The sequence below is a fragment of the Numida meleagris genome, chromosome 3 (genome assembly GCF_002078875.1).
Source record: "Numida meleagris isolate 19003 breed g44 Domestic line chromosome 3, NumMel1.0, whole genome shotgun sequence".
NCBI lineage: Eukaryota > Metazoa > Chordata > Aves > Galliformes > Numididae > Numida > Numida meleagris.
In genome coordinates this window covers 78004171-78023027 of record NC_034411.1, presented here as the reverse complement: position 1 = coordinate 78023027, position 18857 = coordinate 78004171, and the positions used below count along the sequence as shown (strand labels likewise).

Here is an 18857-nt window from a genome sequence, read left to right as displayed (position 1 = left end):
TTTATCAAACCTAAATCAAAGTTACATTCTGTTTTACTTGGCATGAAGAAAAGAATGCTGAAAGTAGAATTTGTTGTTGTTACAATAAGCTGTTTGTGACTTTTATCAGATTTAACTGGAGAGGCAGTGAAGCACGAAGCAGCAACAGCAGGTATGCAGCCTGGGCTGCTTGGCTTTTATACTTTTTCAAGTAAGCTAGCACGACAAACTGAGAAGGTTCCTTTGTTTAAAAAGCATCTTTTTGGCTCTATAACTTCTGCAGCATCTTGGGCCCTTCCATTTCAAATGTAGAGTACTAACAAATATTCTAAAAAACACAGGAGACTCTTAAGATCTTTTTTCTTTCCACTGGAAAACATCCAGGGGGAAAAAAAAAAAATTAAAAATTTTACATTTGCTTTGTACTGTAATTTCAGCTAAGGGCCTAATCAGCTCTGTCCTTAACACGTCTAATACCTGAAAGATCCTTTGAAATCTGCCAGGTCTGTCCTTGCTCAGTAACTGCCTAGAGCTCACTCAACCCCCAGTAGTAAACTGCCTCTCACAAGAAGAAGAATTCTCTCAGTTCCAGGTGTGGTACAAATAGCTACCCATTGAGCTTGGTGCCAATAGAGATTCTCTACACAAGAAAAGATAAGTTTCACATGTCAAGCATTACTAGGGATTTTATTAGGGCAGAAGGTATTCGTGTAGGAAAATCTTTAGCAGAAAGGAAGAGTCAGGAGAGAACATCTATTTCAAGACAGCATTTCAGAACTTCCTCAAAATTTCTGATACCATTTTATTTCCAGATAAGTTTCTTGGTTCAAAATGAGTTTTTGGAGACTTAGCAGATTGTCATTTAAAACAGTTTGATCTACATATGTGTCACCTTCCATTTGTCAGCATTCTATACACAGGAGTCATTTCACCCAAACCAAAAACAACATCTAGAATGAAATAAGACAACTGTTTAACGCAGCAGTTTAGACCAGCAAGTGAAGATCACCGTATCCAACTGAAATTACAGAGGAGGATTTAAAGGGAGGATATAATTATCCAAAGACTTATGAGATGGATCATTGCCCTCCTAGGTTGGTTAAAGCTAGTGGAGACAGTCTGGGCCTTTTGCTAATTTTAAAGATGAAAATTGTGAATGTCTTTTTCATAGAGGGCAAGATGCTGGCAAACCTTTTAAAAGATGCTGTAGTATGCACCTTCAAACAAAATATCAGAAACCCAGCAATGGCAGCATACAAGCGTCTGCCCTTGAAGAAGCCTTCATATCACATACCACCAGTCATAGAATCATGTTGCCTACAAATTACCTTAGGGTGATGGTAAAGGGGCACTTTCTTCCCTTTAATCCCTGAAGAGGACACAAGGAACAAGGATCCTGGAATGCAATATCCTTTAGAGTTGCATCAGGCACTCTCTTTTTTTTTTTTTGCTAACTGGAGCAACCTTTTCTTTTTAGATTGTTCCATAATTTCTAACTTCACTGCTTTTAGGCTTCATCTGTGTAAGCCACTACTGATGTGTTCTCCAGCTTCTCATACAGCTTCTTTGAGGATCAGGACACTGCAATTTCATGAACTTGCGTGGATGGCAAATGGGTACAAACTGCAGTGAGTAAAAATCACCACTGCATGGAATCTAGATTAATTATAGTTATCTTGGTAAACTGAGCCTAGCCATCCTTTTGTCCATACCATTAAAAAAAAAATGTATCAGGCTTTGAATGAATGTGCATGGACAGAGCTGAGCTTTGTGAGGCTCATTATATTGTTGCTGGTGCAGAGGACACAGGAACATCAGGATGGTGCAAGAAGGCAGGGACAAGGATAAGGTCAGAGCAGAGTGGTAAGGGTGCAATCTGCTTATAGCAGATGAGCAAAGATGCTGGACCCAGAAAAGCACAGAAAGTTACAATCTTCTTAAGCAAAAAGCAGCTACAGAAAGATTGACTTACAGCCTTGGGGGAGTTTTTTGTTAAAAATAAAAATAATAATTTAAAAAAACACACAAAAAAACCCACCTGTGTAAGAGCATTTGATTTCAACAACTCCTGGTTGTTTTTTTGTTTGTTTGTTTGTTTGTTTGTTTGTTTTTTGATGAAGGGCCTCTAAGCAATATAGGCCAGATTCTTCTCTGATGTGTGCTGAAGAGACAATCTTGTGTATTTGTGATGTCATACTGTAAGACTGTGGATGTCAGATTTTGAACAATTTTAGGAAGTAAGAGGTCAGTCCAAAACCAAACGTGTTTACTCTCTTTATCTCTTACCCACCAATTGGAGAGATAAAGGAGGACAGACCAAAAGCTGGATAATACCAGAACAAAGATGCTAACATACTGCCTGAAGAAAGAGAAGAACCAGTGCAGAAAAGGATATGAAACAAAATGGGAAGAATAACATCACCTCAAGCTGAGGTGCAAAGAACCAGAGTGCTTTCACCAGCTGTTGACAGGAGAGGTCCAGCAGCTCTACTCAATATTAACAAAAAGCTAAAAAAAAAAAAAAGATATTCCAATAGGTTTTGCAAGGAAACACCCACAAAAGTCACTCAAAGCTACCAACATCAGAATACAAGTCTAAAATTAAACCTATGTGCACATGTATGCAAACTATGTAGGCACCCATGACAATACAGTACCAAAATGTCTCTTTCATTCCCACTCTAACAGAACATGAAGTTTACATCAGTTTACTTCAGACCAAGTATCAGCTTGTTAAAAAGAAGCGGTATACCTTATAAATAAAGATCTTAGCAAAAAAAAAAAAAAAAAGAGCTTTTTTCCAATTTTAAAGATAATACCTAGTTATTTCTGTATATTTTTTTCATTATTACCAATTTAGTATATTAAGAAATTTAAATAATTTTTAATACAGTACCTCAGCAGTTGTGAGGAACACATCCTCGCCAATATGTTTCAGTCCACATGAAATAACACCAAGGGCAACTCCAGGGAACACGTAAGAATTGTTACCTTGTCCAGGATATAGAGTTTTTCCATTTGGAAGAGTGACAGGATCAAAAGGACTTCCACTGGCAAAAATGCCACGTCCCTAGGTTGTAAAGAAGAAACCAAAGAAATAAGGTTATTTGAGAATACATTGTTCACATATTTCACGCACCCTTTTAAATACTGACCCCTGTGGAAGCTGGGTTTCATGTAATTAATCCTTCTTCTGGGAGAGTATCAGAGCCATTTGGCTGAGATATTTTCAACAGTTTAGAAATTACTTGTGAATCTCTCTGGCTATCTGATGTCACAGAGTACCTACTGCCATATTCAGGTATGATAGCTATCCATACAGTTTAGAGGAGGAATAGGTGAAGGGCAGCACCAATTATTCATTTTGTGTCCATACCAGAGGAAGGGCTCATAGGAAGAAAGTAGACACCTACAGCTGGAAGAAAGGAAGGGACAATACTGTCACAGTAAAAATGGCTGATGCTACTTGACTTTTTTTTCCCAAAACAGCAGCGGAGTTACCACAAAAATGACACCAATGCCAGTAAGTGTTGCACCTTTGGATGAAAGACAGGGCAATTTCTGAGGAGCTGTGGACAGGCAGAGCTGCTACTCTCACCTCTAGGCCTCTCTGATGATCCCACAGCTCAATGGAGAACAGAATCGCCAGTTCTGTCCCAGGAATGCCATTCCACAGTGCGCCTACAGTGCAGTTTGGTGTTGGGACCTCCTCTGTTGGGACTGTGTGGCTTCACTTACTGTAACATACTGAGTAGGGCTTGGACACCAGCTCAGGAGCTAGTGTGTGAACATCCAATACTGACAGACATATGCCTGTTTTCTAACAGACTTTTGGATAGTACCAAGTGCTCCGGATGGTGCTGCTGTCCCAGATAGGTACCAGGCAGCAAACACTGGTTGGTCCCAGCAGGTAACATGGAAGAGCCAGCCTGTTTGGGGGTGTCAGAGAGCTTAGCTGTGTGGATGATAGAAACTATGCCACATCACTTGTCCTGAGGATGAAAGGAGTAGCTAACTCATTTTACATGGCAGAGCACATGAGACTGAACCTGAGCGCGGCGTTCTCCAAGCACCCTTCTTGCTGACCAGGTGGGAAGCTGCTCCAGGCACTGCCTTCAGAGAGCGGCAGAAGCGCATGGGGTGGCCAGACATGGAGACAAGGCTGATGTTGCTAATAGCTTAGCACTAGACAATCAGAGTACTAGGCTTGGTATCACTCAGTTTCAGAACATGAGGGAAGCAGTGACATCTCAGAAGCTCTGCACCAAAGGTCCTGAGATCCTGCCTAGCTGATGAAAGAGCACCCTAGTATTTAAGCAGTAAATTGAGGTGGGGAAGAGAAGCCGGCCTTTATTTATGCTAGCTTATACTACTGAGGTGATAAATGTCATGTTAAAAACTTCAGAGGCACTTTGTGTCAGAAATATCCATGCCTATTTTAGACAATTGAAAGTGTGCATTTTAAAATATACAATTGTTGCTGTTCAGCTCTTCAGAAATGATTCTGTTTAGCTTGGTGTCATGCATTATTTTCCTGGCCTGCTTATTATATGTTTTGGTGAGAGATCAAATGCTTCAGTGTATCCCTTTCTCTGCCTGCCAGATGCTGTTACCCATTATAGCCAGCCCTCCATGCAGTCGGCTCCCCTGATTCTTGCACTGCACTGTAATTGTGTACGTTTCAGTGGGCAATGGCCATGCTAAATTTGTCTTTTAAATGCTGAAGCTTTCATTCAAACTGCCCTGTATTCAAAAAGAAATCCAAACATAAGCCACTATAAAATACATACAGTCAACTACTTACACTTGGCAAATTCCAGCCTGAATTACAGAATAATGTGTGCATTAGCACTTGCGTAAGATAATAATAAATTATTTTCACCTATATTTCTATAACAGAAATCTTTCTAAGAGAAGTCAATTACTCCATGTGGAGTAATTATTAACAAAGAAATATTTGAATGATTTTCTTCCTTTACTGACGTATTTTCTACTGTAGAGAGTATTTGTAAAGTCTCAAATGAAAAGCATACCACTGTTAACACAGAGGTAAACAAAAACAGGCGTAAGGCTTCAATAACTGACAGTTACTGATCCTTCAGTTACACCAAATATTACGCATTGTGCCGTACACCAATAAAAACTTTTTTTTTTAAATGAGAGTGTAAGCTTGTATTGACTTCAATGAAACTGTCTTGATAAAATCTGAAAAAACTTTCACTTAATTCAGTTAACTCTTAGCTACAGACAGAAACATTATCAGTACTTGTTATTTCACCCTCTACCTTTTCTGCATTTTAAATTTGAGGTTTGCTTTACACTACATAATCTGGGCAGATATTAATCTTTGGTTACCTCTGTGTATTTGTAGCACTGCTCAGCAGTGCACTCTGCTTTGCTGGTAGGATTGCTGAGAGCAAAAATAATAGGATTTTTGTTGAAAGCAGCCATATCCTGAAGAATTTGTTTAGTAAAAGCACCACCAATTGCAGCAACTCCTAAGGAAGAAAAACACACATACAAGCAGAAAAGGTAATTAGTTCCAGGTAAGTAACACATATCACACTTGGAAGAACAGTGTTTCTTTTACTGCATACCTTCATTTCTAAAACATAGCTCAACCCTTTTCTTAACACAGATGGTTTAAAAAAAAAGCTTTGTATACATGATTTTGCAATAATGAAACTTAAGTGTTATCTCCAACATAAAGGAGGGTCTGTACACCTCTGAACATTTTGGTGAACTTCTCATTTTACTGAGTAGATAGGTGTATCTCTGTCTGTTAAGTCTCATGACTACTCAAAGTATATCAGTGCTCAATTTTTTGTGTGACAAGAAGAGGATAAATGACAGCCTGTTTCCTACAGCTGATCTTGCTGTCCTCTCCAGCCTCAACTGTCGGCTAATTCCAGTTCCAAGTCTAAGGCTTCCCTGACAGCAACAATCTTTTAAATTACAACACTTTCCATCCTACCAGAGATTAAAAGCGATGGTTTTCTTTCCCCAATCCTGTCCACACTTATAAATGCTATCCACAAGGACTAGGTGCCAGTCTTGTGGTATGAAAGCACATAATTTAAGTTGGATTCTGCTGCAGTGTAGACATGTAGCTGCTGTATGATATCTTGGACCTCAGATGCTTCACCAACCAAAAACGAGGAGGAGGGGAGAAGGAAATCATGTTTTTGGGATGTCAAGTAAACCTGTATTTCTGCCTAACCTACAAGAGCTGGGAATCCAAGGGTCGGGTTTCTGTTCACCATGCTTTCAGTGGAAAACAGATAAACTGGCTTTGGAGTAAACTTTTATTCATCCACAGTCTCAGGAAAACCTCACACATGGGCTGTAGAGAAGGTGCCCTCTTCCTTGCTCAGAGCCCCTGACACCTGGCTCTGCTTTCCACACAGCATTCTGAGTTTCCACAGCAGGAAAAAAATGCTTATGTGGGGGAATGGGAAAGGATCCAAATGCAGGCCAGGAGATGAAAGCCAGCAGCTTGGGTCTCTCCTGGGTCAGCACTGTAACTTCTCATCACTCATGCCCAAAGGGGCATCCCAACACTGCCCATTCTAAAGGACAGCTTGGTGCCTGCACAAGGAGAGCACAGGGTACTTGGAGAGAGGTGACAGGGTCCTTACCTCCCAGAGCAGGCTAGAAGGTCATGTACACTCCAGGACTAATGTTTCCTAAAGGTTCTCAGAGTACTTTCTGAATATTTCTATATAAAGCGTAGCATTATCTTACAAAGACATGAAGAACAGAAACCATCTTTGATAGGAAGATCACTGAAATTCCCTGAACCTTTTTAAATTCAGCTTTCACAAAAGTTCTAATGAAATACTGAGCACCCTATGACTGGCTCCAAAGGTGCTGTTAGTTGCTTAATTTGAGCACAATAATGCCTAAGGCCCATTTGGTTTTGAATCTGATCAAATCTCCTTTATTCTTATTACCTGGTAAAAAGAGGCAGCTCCTCAATTGACACAAATCACTGTCTTGACACAAAGTTTAAGCATTTCTAGCCAGCTGGGATACTTTATGTTTAATGAACAGTTAGAGTAGTCATTATTTTGAGCCAGTTGAATAAGGACCCATAACACACCTTAGTTTCTGGTTAAATCTGCAGAAGACAAATGTTTAATGTTTTCAAATACAGCATCTGGATAGCCGATAGTTTGAATGACAGCTATCTCCAGACATAATGTTAAAACAAAATGCTCAGAAAAATCTCTCTCTCTTTTTTGCCTTTTTTTTATTAAAATAGAAAATTCTTGTATTTGATCCAGCTGAAGTAAGGCTTTTCCTTGAGCCACTGCAGGCAATTAAATGTATATGTGGATCCACTGAGACAGTGTGAAGTAAAATACTGGAAAAAGTAATATCAACATATTTCCCCATGCCTCCTGCTGTCCAAGGGAAGATACTGAATGGTCACTCAAAATGAAACAAACAAACAAACAAACAAACTGTAATAACTTTGAATGTGGTTTCTGTTGGAAGACCCTTCATTATACAGCATCAATATGAGAAAACGTCCTTGAGAGAATGTGCTGCATAGGCTTGTATATAAAAATGAGACACAGTAAACATTCTTGTTTCATTACAGCAAACATTCCTTCAGTATCTTACACTTACTTAAGTGGATACAAGTTTTTTCTGGATAACTATCACTGATTTTTCGTTCAGTTCTTCAGTCCCACTATTTTTTTCAGCCTTGTATCCCGCTAAATAATTTCTCAGAAGTACTTGGCCTCTGTCTTGCAGTCTTACATATTTATGTAGCATTGCCCTTTTATATTTATGTAGCACACACAAGGCCAAGCCAAATTTCGTTACCTCATTCATGATCATTGTCAAAAAGCAGATTTTACTGCACAAGGGCCATGTGGTCTAGGCGTAGTCAAAATGTAGCACAATTTTCACTGTGGCATTTCAGACTTTCTAGCATCTCGTAAGTGATTTTACTAGGCAGATAATTGTTTTTATGTTTTACATGTCAAGTAACAATTCAAGTATACTATTTGTTCATTCCCAAAACTGTCACTGAAATACAATAACCAAACTGCAGAGAGCTGAACAATCCTTCACTGAGATCAAAACCCTGCAACTTTTACAAAAGCAAAAGCCTTTGTAAAACCTGTGTTTTGGTCTTCACAAAGGACTATGGCTAGGGACCTAAACGTGAAGGAAACAAATATTCAGATGCAACTTGCTCATAATTACACAGCTTTGCGTTTGTTTAACTCTGTTTTCTCAATCTAAGTTTGAGGTCATTTGTATTACTTTGTCCACATAAGATCAGAAGTAATTTAGGAAGGTGATAAGCTTCTCTATTAGATGCTTGAAACAACTTGGATTTTTTTTTCCTGTAAAACTGATGGTTTGGAGTGAAAGCAGTGTTACATGCTTGGATAGCTGCTGTTTGTTCTGTTGCTTAATAGAGTCCATTATGTTCCTGGTGTTTTCTAAAAAACCACAAAGGTAAACTCTGTTCAGAGGAACTTGATCTTGTCTTCAGACAAAGCCACATTCCTGTTTTTTTTTTCAAACAAAGAATAAGGTCATTGCTTTAAACTAAAATAAATTACCTATTAGCACGGATGGTTTTATATCTTTAACAATATCTTCTAGATTTTTCATTTCACCATGTTCATGTGCAAAACGACTTTTCTCTTCTGTTAATGAGGCACGCCCCTGAGTGAGAGAAATAGAAAAAGATATTTATTATAAACTTGCTGCAACCTAATATCCTGGGATAATCGGTTTATGAAGTATCTGGTTTAGCATGTCCTATTTTCACTTCTACTTTTGCATCTATCAACAAATACCATATTAGAAAAAGTTACCTGGTTTACAGCTAACACACTTAGGGTAGCTCAGGGCAAATCTATTTCTCTAAGAAGCAAAGGAATTAAATTCAATAATTTTAATTGAAACTTATATTCATAAAAGCTCTAGAAACCAACTATATTAACAATTAAACAGACACATCACAGATTTCTTCTTTGAAGCATTCTTAAAGCTGTCATACCTGTTAAAATTTGCTCAAACTCTTTGTTATACAACAAACAACACGGAAGTGCCAGGACAGGAAGGATACATGTCTTATTTTTCCAGCTTTTTTCAGGTTTGTTCTGGCCTAAAAATGCAGTCTATACAAGGGAAAGTATAAGGGAGACTATCTTGCTCCGTGCTATTTTGAATTTAAGTCATTCATTCTTAAGGATAAAAATAATTCTGACCACCTGCCCAGTGCACTGTTTTTTTATTAACAAAACTGACTTAGTTGTGAAACAAACTTCAGCAGAAGTTGATGCCCAACAGGGTTTCCATGATAGATGCAGGGAAAAAAAGGCTATACAGGATAATGCTGACACTGACAGGCTTTGAGCTCAGTGTAGGTGACATGGAATGGGGGCATGAAGGGGACCACATTTGTAAACATTACATTCGTTGTCTAAATGCATGGACCTTTGTCTATACACACACAGCAGAACAGCTGAAACAGTTTAAAGCGTGTATGATTCCACTGAAGTCTATGAATCTGACTAGTTTAACTCAGCTTAGTACTGTGCATACTATTGGGTTCAAGTCATTTTTTAAATGATATTTTTTGCTTAATTTTAACAAGAATGATCAATGCGTTAACACACAATAGACAATGCATTGTGGCAATGCTGGAGTTCCTCTGCTGCTCCTTGAAGAGCAACCACAGGAGCTGGTAAACCAAATGGAAGGCAAATTTTTATGTTCAACTGTAAGAAAAGTTTCCAGATGGTACCACAGGAAGCTGGGCAAGTCTGTTATGCGGTCAGCTGTTCTGCCTCAGGATGCCAGCTCCTCTTGACTCATCCCTGATGACAACGAATTTCCAGAGATTTATACTCCTCACGTCCTTTTTTTCAGTAACCAAAGTAGAGTTTTCTAACTAAGAGGCTTCTATCTGTGTGTGTATATACAGATCTCAAGAGTTCTCTTGGAAATATTACCAGAGAAATCCTGCCATACATGAACTTGGTTTCCCTTGTGGGTAAAATATAAACTTCTCAACCTTCAGAGACTGCTGCAATCTTGACAATTTTTGGCACATTCGTGCTTCAATCACTTCCCCATCAATGCAGAGTTTGAATCTGCCATTTTCCAGTACTCCAGCAGATGTCACCACAGTCTATGCACACACGTTTTAGACGCTCCCCGTTTTAAAACAGTAATCTCTCTTAATATTTTCAGGGGGAAAGTATGACTTCTTTAAGCCATTAAAGAACAACTGTACAAATAACTTCCTGGCCAAAAACCTAGTTGCTAGGAATAACTTAGAATGCTGTTATAAAATTCATTGGGATGAGCAGGTTGCTTGAAATTGAGGTGCTCCAAAGAGCCCAACATCGAGGAAGGTTTTTTTTTGTGAGAGCTGGGAATGGGTGCTGTGGAAAACTCTCTCAACCTTTTCTGCTTCTTCAACTGGTTTCTTGATAGCTTATCAGGCAGCTGTTGGAGAAGTCAATTTTCAAACTGGTCTTTGAATTCAGCCCCCCCAGAGGCTGCCCAGTATAAAATAAATCCCCTCTAAGAGCTACAGCATGGGCCAGCCCACTCCTCAGTTTGCCCCAGGTCCTCAGGGCCTACAGCCTTGCAACTCTGGTCACAGGAGCATGCAGATTGATGGGGAAATTAGACCCTCTGTTTTTCCACCATCAGGAACAGCTAAAAGGCCAGAGGCTGACTTATTTGTGGACAAATATAATGGCACTCTTTTCTTTGTACAGTCTTACGTTTGGTTGGCTATTGAGGAGGAACTCCAACATTTTAAAACCAAGATCATGGAAGAACTGTCCACATACCTACTGACATAACACGAAGGATTCCAGACCCCATTTCCTACTGACACTAACGATCGTCTCGTTAAATTAGCTATAAGGGGGTACTCAAACAGTAAGCTGAGTGTGATCCACTGCAACCCTTCACAAGCTGTTGGCTATCACTTCTACCCCATTTCTATTTCACACATTTAATTTCTACCATTCTAAAAAAAAATGAAAAATGAAATGTTAAACTTCTTTCTATATTTGGCTCTGACCTGGATTAGTTTGATCCCATTAGTCAGAATGAATCACATCTCCAAGTAAATATTTTTCTAGTATATTAACTAAGAATGAAATACTCGATTCTGTGGCTTAGCAAAAATAACAACAGCTATGTACATAGAAATTTTTGCTTGGAAAATGTCTGTAAGAGAAATCAAGGGTTAGACTTTATACTTAATATATGTATATATAAAATAGATTTGAAGAAATATGGTTTTTTTTATTAATTCAGTGATCCTAAAGGAACTACATAATGCGTCCCTAAAAACTCCCTCTGAAATTTGGTTACAAAACCCTGATGATTTAGAGAACAGTGTTTTAGATAATTCACCAATCTGGGGAATATAAATTCTAAGTTCAGCAAAAATACTGAGTCTGGGAAAAGCACTGCAAGCATCCTTTAGTGCCCTGCTGGCAGGGAAGCCTTGCATGAAGGAAGAAACAATTACTGCGTGCTTGACCTCAAACTTGGGAGATGTAAGTCCATTTAGTAGAGGCCTACAAATGTGTCCCCCCGAATACCTACAGAAAAAAAAGGGAATTCAGTGAGCTTTTGTCAGGCACTAGAGAGAAGAATGGAGCCAAAACTCAGAGGTGTCCAGTTTGGCTTCCTGCCATTTTCTGTACTCCCTTACTCCTGACTCAGGAGAGATGCAACATGGACAGACCTATCATCATGGCACTCAAAGGTCTTCCAGAAGCCTCAAGCCTGTCTCCTGGTGTAATCCTAACACTAACATGGCATGGAGCTCACTGGTACTTCTGTTCTTTCAATAGGCAAAAATATTGTAACACTAAGACAGAGTTCCTATGAGCTCTGGGCCTCTGTATGAAGCCCCAGTACTTTTAAGTAGAAACAACATCTTTGGTAACATATGTATTTGCCTTCTAAGTCCACTGTCTTGCTCATTTAGGATTAAAAATTCATTCGCCCAATGAAAAGTGCTCAGAAGATCAGTGACCTAAAGATGCATCCCTTTCAGCATGCCAAGTCTCAATACATTCTCGTTGTTTTACTGCAGGACTTAAGGCTTGCCGAAAAAGGGAGGAATTTTTGCAGGCATTCCTATCACAGGATGTTATTGCACCACTGTTAAAAAAGATCTTTGAAGATTCATCTACAACAGACAGTAATAATCTTAAATTATCTTGTTTTCTATGATTTATATCAAGCACCTTTCCTGTATCAGATAACAGTCCCCAAATACAAGCAGAAAGTCTTTCACACTGAAATCCACAGACAAACCAACAGACCCCTCGTGATAGCTGTGCAGTTATTCAAATGGGAAGACACAAACTATTTCAGCAGAAGGAAGAAGGTGAAGTTAGAAAAAGAGGTCATATATTCTAATTGCTTTAGCTTCCTAAATGCAGTCAGCATCCCAGGAAGTTAAAATAAATACACAGAAGAAAAGGAAAGAAAAACAACTTTTCATTATGCAAGTCTTCCTGAACGGCATATATTCTCATAGTATTTCATTAACTTTTATAGAATAGGTAATTTTCCTTGTGCATCATCCAAAATTTGCTTGAATAAAAAGCCCCAAACAAAATACTGAAATACTAGGAAGACAGCTACAACAGCTTTAATGCATTGTCAGTCTGCCTGGATAAAAAGTACAATGCATTTTCTATAGACTGCTGAAGGTGAAGAGAATTATTCTCAAAAGATTAATGAAACCTCGGTCCAAAGAAATATCAGAAAATAACAGAAGTTACTTCAGAGGAGAAAAATATTGCTCCTATCACAGTATCATTTAGTACCAAGAAACCAGTGGGGTATTTTGGATTTGAATAAAAGAGAACAAGGACACCTCAAAACAGATAGGTTGCTATATTAGAAGCCACTATAGTATCTCAGATGAAAAGTAATATGAACTAAATTCTTTATTAGTAAATGAGATACATTGTGGACAGTGTTATTTCAGCAGACAAAGTATGGAGATGATAAAGAAACAATAGCAGAATTCTCTGACGGTGACATTATGAACGAAAGATCTTGGCAAACCTAAAACATGATCCTTCTTAATGGATAAGAAAGAGTCGCTGACATTACATATTATCATTAAAAACAGTAAAACATGGTGATTTGAACACTGGGATTTTGAATCCAAGGAGCACAGTGAAGTAGCTTAACTCAACAGTTAACAGTTTTATGAAGAACTGCTTGCATTGTGGATTTGAACTGGAAGCAGTTTTTAGTTTTAGGGGGTTTCTTGGTTTTTTGTTTTTGTTTTTGTTTTTGTTTTTGTTTTTTAATTTTAGATCTTAGTTACAGCACAAGGAAAAGAGATCCCGGGATCAGGCTTCAAGCAAATGTACATCACAGTTTTCAGAGAAACTAGCTCATATCATCATACCACGGAATCGCATGGAGGGTGAGATAATAAACAAAACTGACCCATCAAAAACCCTGAGAAAACTCATAGAAAACAGCTGTAAAAACAGGAGCCCAGGCCACACAGCAGAAATATATATGGGAAATAGAAAAAATGAAGAGGCAAATCTCACGAATGCTACCAATTAGAAATCTAATGCCACGGCTTGTTTGAGCTGGTCCCCCAGGGGTTGCCCTGTGTACCAATGCTGAAGAGCAGAGCGGCTTTACGTAAGGCAGGCAAGTGGCATGGCTGGAAGCTCTCCAAGACTCACTATTTCCATCGTCTCGGAGGCAGATGAGAGCAAGCCAGAGTACCCTGATGACTGCTCTGTCCCACATTGGACGCAGCACTGGCACTGGTCCCATTTCTCTACCAGGGAGGCACAAATCTATTTATACAAATACTCGCCTCCATTTAGCTGTGTCAACTGCAGCTTATTTAAACAAGAGAACAGAGATCAGTACTCAGATAAATTAATAAATTCATCTAAGGTTCCTGAATGCTGAAGACATGAGAACTGCAGAAGAACATGAGAACTGTAGAAAAAAAAAGCAAAGTGGAAAAGCACAGCATTTTCAACTGGAAAAATGTTGTGTATTTTTTTTTCTTTCTTAAATGAATTATTTGTTGCAGAGTTCTAAGCAAAACAGTAATTAAAATATCAAGGAAGAAGGCGGAAAAAGTGCAGTTAAGAGTCATGGGAGAAAGGGTGAAACATCCCTCTGTTAGGAGATAACCTCTACATGGCTTCAACTCCATGGGGGTCTGTAGGCAGCAACTATGGGATGCCCTATGTAGGCAGAACTCAAGGTTAATGAAAATTACCAAACTTAGCAAATTAAAAAAAAAAATGAAGGTGGGAATATAAATTGCTGGTCACATATCACTGAAAATCAAGTACTTGCAGGTGACAGACACTCCTATGTTACCTCATTTAGAAACAAAAAACCTGAGCACATAATTAACATAATTTGATACTAATTCTTTTGATAGAGAAAACAAAAGCAGCCAACCAATCAAACAAAAAATAAAAGAACAACCTACCACATTTTGACCAGATAATGTCATAATTGTTAGCAGTAAAACATAAGATTTAGGTAACAAATATAATTCTGGTGTCAACTTAAACACACACTGTTATAAGTCCTTCCAAGCATACAAAATACACTTTCCGTACAGATAAGCATACAAGGGTAACAGGCAGGACAAAACTTACTAAGACAATTATTTCGAGAAGATCTGAGAAGTAGACAAGGTTGGGAGCCCACAGAACAATAGAAATAAAATGGAACAAAGCAATCCTTCATTGCAATATCAGAGCATGAGTAAAAGAAATCATAAACCATTCAGCTTAGGTCATCATCTCATCAGAACATCTAATGAACATGGTGTCAAAGAGGGAATAGCTGCATGGCAACACATTTAACATCCAAATATTTGGTGGTGTCACTTTTAAAGAAAATAACATGGGTATTAATTGAATACACCCCACCAATCAACCTTTTGCCTTGTCTTCAACTGGTTCCATGGATTAATTTTCAAGTATGAGTCACAAGTATAATGATTCATAAGCACTCAAAAACAAATTAATACATTTCCCTTCTGCAAAATGTATACTTCATATAAAACAAGTTAAATTCAAAATGAAACTGCTCAGACTTTTCCCCCAGACAAGAGAATAACAGGAAAAGCAAACACAGAGTACTTTACTGGGGCAGTACAGGAGTAAAATAAGGCAGAAACTGCTTTAAGTGACTAGACAGATGTCTGGGAGATACCCCAGACATTGCATCTTTGCTAAGATACAAGAATCTTTTGGCTCAAAAAGTCAGAGGCAGTTGCAGTCAGATGTAAATGATCTGAGAAAGGACAAACGCAGAGAGTCAGAATAACTGACCTGATAAAAAGGAAGGCAGAAATTACTAAAAAGTTCACAGAAGAAGCAGATGTAACATTAAACAATATGTAAAATATTAAACCCATAATCAAATGGTTTTAAAACCTAGAATGAAATTCAAAGTTTTTTTTAAAGCAATTATTTATAAAATTGAGTAGAAGCATATTTAAAAAAATCAGTAAAAATCAGAGTCAGAGCAGGATTCAAATATTTGATTCTGAGCAATAAATGATCATTCAGGTATTACGAGTTGCCCTGTTTGTAAGGAGAGCAACCACACCTAGATGGCACTGTAATTCTGTCAGTCTCAAATGTCTTCCTTTCTTTTCCACCATTCTCTAAGCCAAGATTGAGCTATGTATGTATCAAATCTTGACTAAGCCATGAACTTTAAAGACAATTGTTCCCACTGCCAATTAATTGTTTATGAGTAACATTTCCAAATAAGATTTCCAGAGATATTCAAAAGTGAGTAGGAAAAGGGGAATGATGAAAGTTTATGCTCCTCTGAAAATGTTTTAGAGGATTGTCAACAGGATTACTTGGGTATTTCCAATCTAAATAATTAAGACCACAGAAAACGGTAACATTTTGCTGTCTATCGCTGTCCTCTGCTTATAAAGTTCAATATTTTGGGGCACTGAGCTTGCCATTTGGTTTGGACTTCATCCAGATTGACCAGAAGTCTTACAGGGGATGAAATTTCATATCTGACGGACATTCAAAACAGAGAATACTCAATTAGACAAAAGTGTTGATGTGCTGAAGTAGAAAACACAGAGTAAAAAATTGTCAAAACCAATATACTCCATGTTGATATACTCTTCAAAATGAAGGATGATATTTGTCCCCATGTTACGGAATTCCATTTTTGCACTGGAAATTACATGGCATGCAAACAGTTTATGCTTTCTTGCAAAATACAGGTAAACTTCACAAAATAATTAGATTTTATTTTGCAGCATAGGTACACTCCCTTTAAATATTAAAACTTCCTTATTATTTGCACAATCACTCTAGGCAGTTCAAGAACAGTCCTGCAGGAAGGTTTTGCAGGACACAACTAAAATACTCAGACAGTGGTGAGCATCGTCTTTTTTTTATGGGATCAACCCTCTCAAATTAACTTCACAATACTTTTCTTAAGCTTTTGCCTCTTCTCAGCTACATGTCACAAATGTCACTGTCTTTTAAGTTTATGGGTGAAGATATCGTCACTTATATAGCTAAGCATGACATTATGGCAGCTTTAAAGAAGATAAAATGCATTCAAAATATATCGCACATTTATGTGTAGTGTCATTAACAGAAGAAGAATGAGGATTGCAAATAGGAAAGAAAAGGAATGTGGAAGACAATACATATCGATGTGTTAATATAGTTCAATATAAATTTGTCAGTCCTTGTGTCAAAATTCAGAGTTAAATATGAGTCCCCACTATTTAACATAATCTCCAAGTACACAGGAGTGCAAAAGTAACAACATAAGCAGGTTAATAAAGAAATAAATAAATAACATAAACAAAACATGCCCTCTAGAATATGAGCATTGTAAGGTATTCAGAATGAATCAGAGAGCAAAACTGTAGACAGTACTATAAACGTAACCTTCACCACCAGCTCTTTCACCACAACATAGCAGAAAAGCTGGTCATCAAACTCAGTTTAATGAAGAAAAATTGCTCTCAAGGGAAAAAGAAAAGCATAAAACACAAGAAAATGAAAACACAGCTGTACTTGAACAATTAAAAACCCACAAAGGAAAAATCAGCTGCAAAAGCCTAATAAGTGACTTCGTGGCAGCTTTTGAGGCTGGTGGATGGAGAAAAGATGGAAGATGTTCATACTGAGGTCAATAAAAGTCCCAAGGTTATTTTTCTTTGGTTTGTACTGGTTGAAATGCTATTCAAAGCAGAACAAAGGAGAAACAATGATTAAATCTATAACCACGCATTGCAAAATCAATGATCAAAGGATAGAATAGAAAAAAAAAGATGTAAAAAATAATTTACTTGGACTAAATAGTTGCTGAGTCTTTAGAGATTCTCTTATTATTCATACTGTTAAAGCAAGAGAGGAGGATATTTCTGGGACTGAAAGTGTCTCCTGGTTTCCGGGATACTACTTTTGATTGGGCAGTTTTTGATAAGACAAATCTTAAGGGACTCTCACTGTACAGGTTTTCTTGATAGACTTTTGATAGCAGTAAGAAATAAGAGTCGGTTCAGCTTAAGCATAAGTTGTTTAATGGGTGAGCTATTCTGTGGTTTGATAAATCTTCTGTTAGCAATAATGAAAAGGTTTCTGGGAATAGAATTCCCAGAATTTTTATAATAATTAGTTCAGCTTTCTCAAAAATGTTCCTGTTCTCTTATCTCATTTCTAAGAGTTTGGAAAGTCTCTTGACTCTTGCAACACTTTTCTTCAATCAGCTAAAGTCAGAATAATTTCCTAAGTGTACGTAAAGCATGGCATTCCTTCTCAGACCAGAAAAATGGCACCAGGAAGAACTTAATTATTTACTTACTGTAAATATGACTTCCTGGCAGTTAAATCACCAGCTTCAAGAGGCCCACAGAGCTTGTTTTTTGTTGCTGTTGTTCTTTTGTTTTGTTTTGTTTTCGATTTTTATTTTTGTTTACAATAGCTAGCTACAGAAGAAAGCCAAGACAGGATTTGCAGAGCTCTTGACCAAGGACAAGTTTCCTCACACTCAGCTCAGGCTTGGCACTGCAGTGTCACCAACTTCTAGTTCCAGTTGGCTCTGCCACCAAATGCACCACAGCTGGAAGTGACCACTCCTTCTCAAGCCCCTCCAGCTCTGCCAGGCTTGGTGGCCATTGCCCACAGGTCTTCCAGGACAACCAGCAAGTACTTGAAATGTGCACTGTCAGCTCCTTCTGCTTGCATCAACATCTGGTCCCAAATTCCCCAGCAAGCCAAGTAGTGGTCAGCCCTAATCTATTTCAGACAACTGTTATGTCTGGCTATCACAAACAGTTCACAAATATACTTCAGCCAGGACATGAAATTCAGTAGACTGCTCTTTGGATGAAACCCAAGCAAAGCCCCACCAGAAAGAACCGGCAGAAGAAAGGAACTTAGAAACTGTGTGAGAGAGTGATTGGTTTTGGCCCTGCTTGAGAGCTCTGAAGCTAGAAGGCACTGAGGAAAGTATATGGTCACTGAAGCACTAAAAAATTAGAAACTGTGAAAGGAATGAGTCGTGAGTACCAAGAGCAACAACCTGGCTTCTCAGCTGACTAGCAAATTAGCAGCAGAAGTGAGAGGCATAAGAGAAGCAGGAGGGAAGAAAGGCTGCTTAACAATCTCAGCAGCACAGCCATGCTATAAGGCCGGATTTACTGCTTCGTGGCCATGAAGCTCTCACATTTCTGTCCATGACAGTTAACTTCCATACCACCACCAGTTGTATTTTCTTTGTATTTATGTTCCCAGTCACTACAGTGAAGGAAATTGAGCAACGCATCATTCATCTTAGGCAACCTCTAAGTT

At 38.2% G+C, this 18857-nt stretch overlaps 1 protein-coding gene across 2 annotated transcripts in view; it reads right to left on the bottom strand.

The window, feature by feature from the left end:
* Window positions 1–18857, bottom strand: part of ME1 (malic enzyme 1) — a 172721-nt gene that overhangs the window by 5653 nt on the left and 148211 nt on the right. The window contains exons 10-13 of one of the 2 annotated variants that reach the window (XM_021391606.1): window positions 8568–8673; window positions 5335–5477; window positions 2876–3049; window positions 1416–2487 (exon numbers count right to left, since the gene is read on the bottom strand). In XM_021391606.1, the coding sequence (XP_021247281.1) occupies window positions 2467–2487; window positions 2876–3049; window positions 5335–5477; window positions 8568–8673 (444 nt within the window). In that variant the 3' untranslated portion in view covers window positions 1416–2466. Of the gene's footprint in view, window positions 1–1415; window positions 2488–2875; window positions 3050–5334; window positions 5478–8567; window positions 8674–18857 lie in introns of those variants that run through there. The other variant, XM_021391605.1, reaches the window with a different exon arrangement.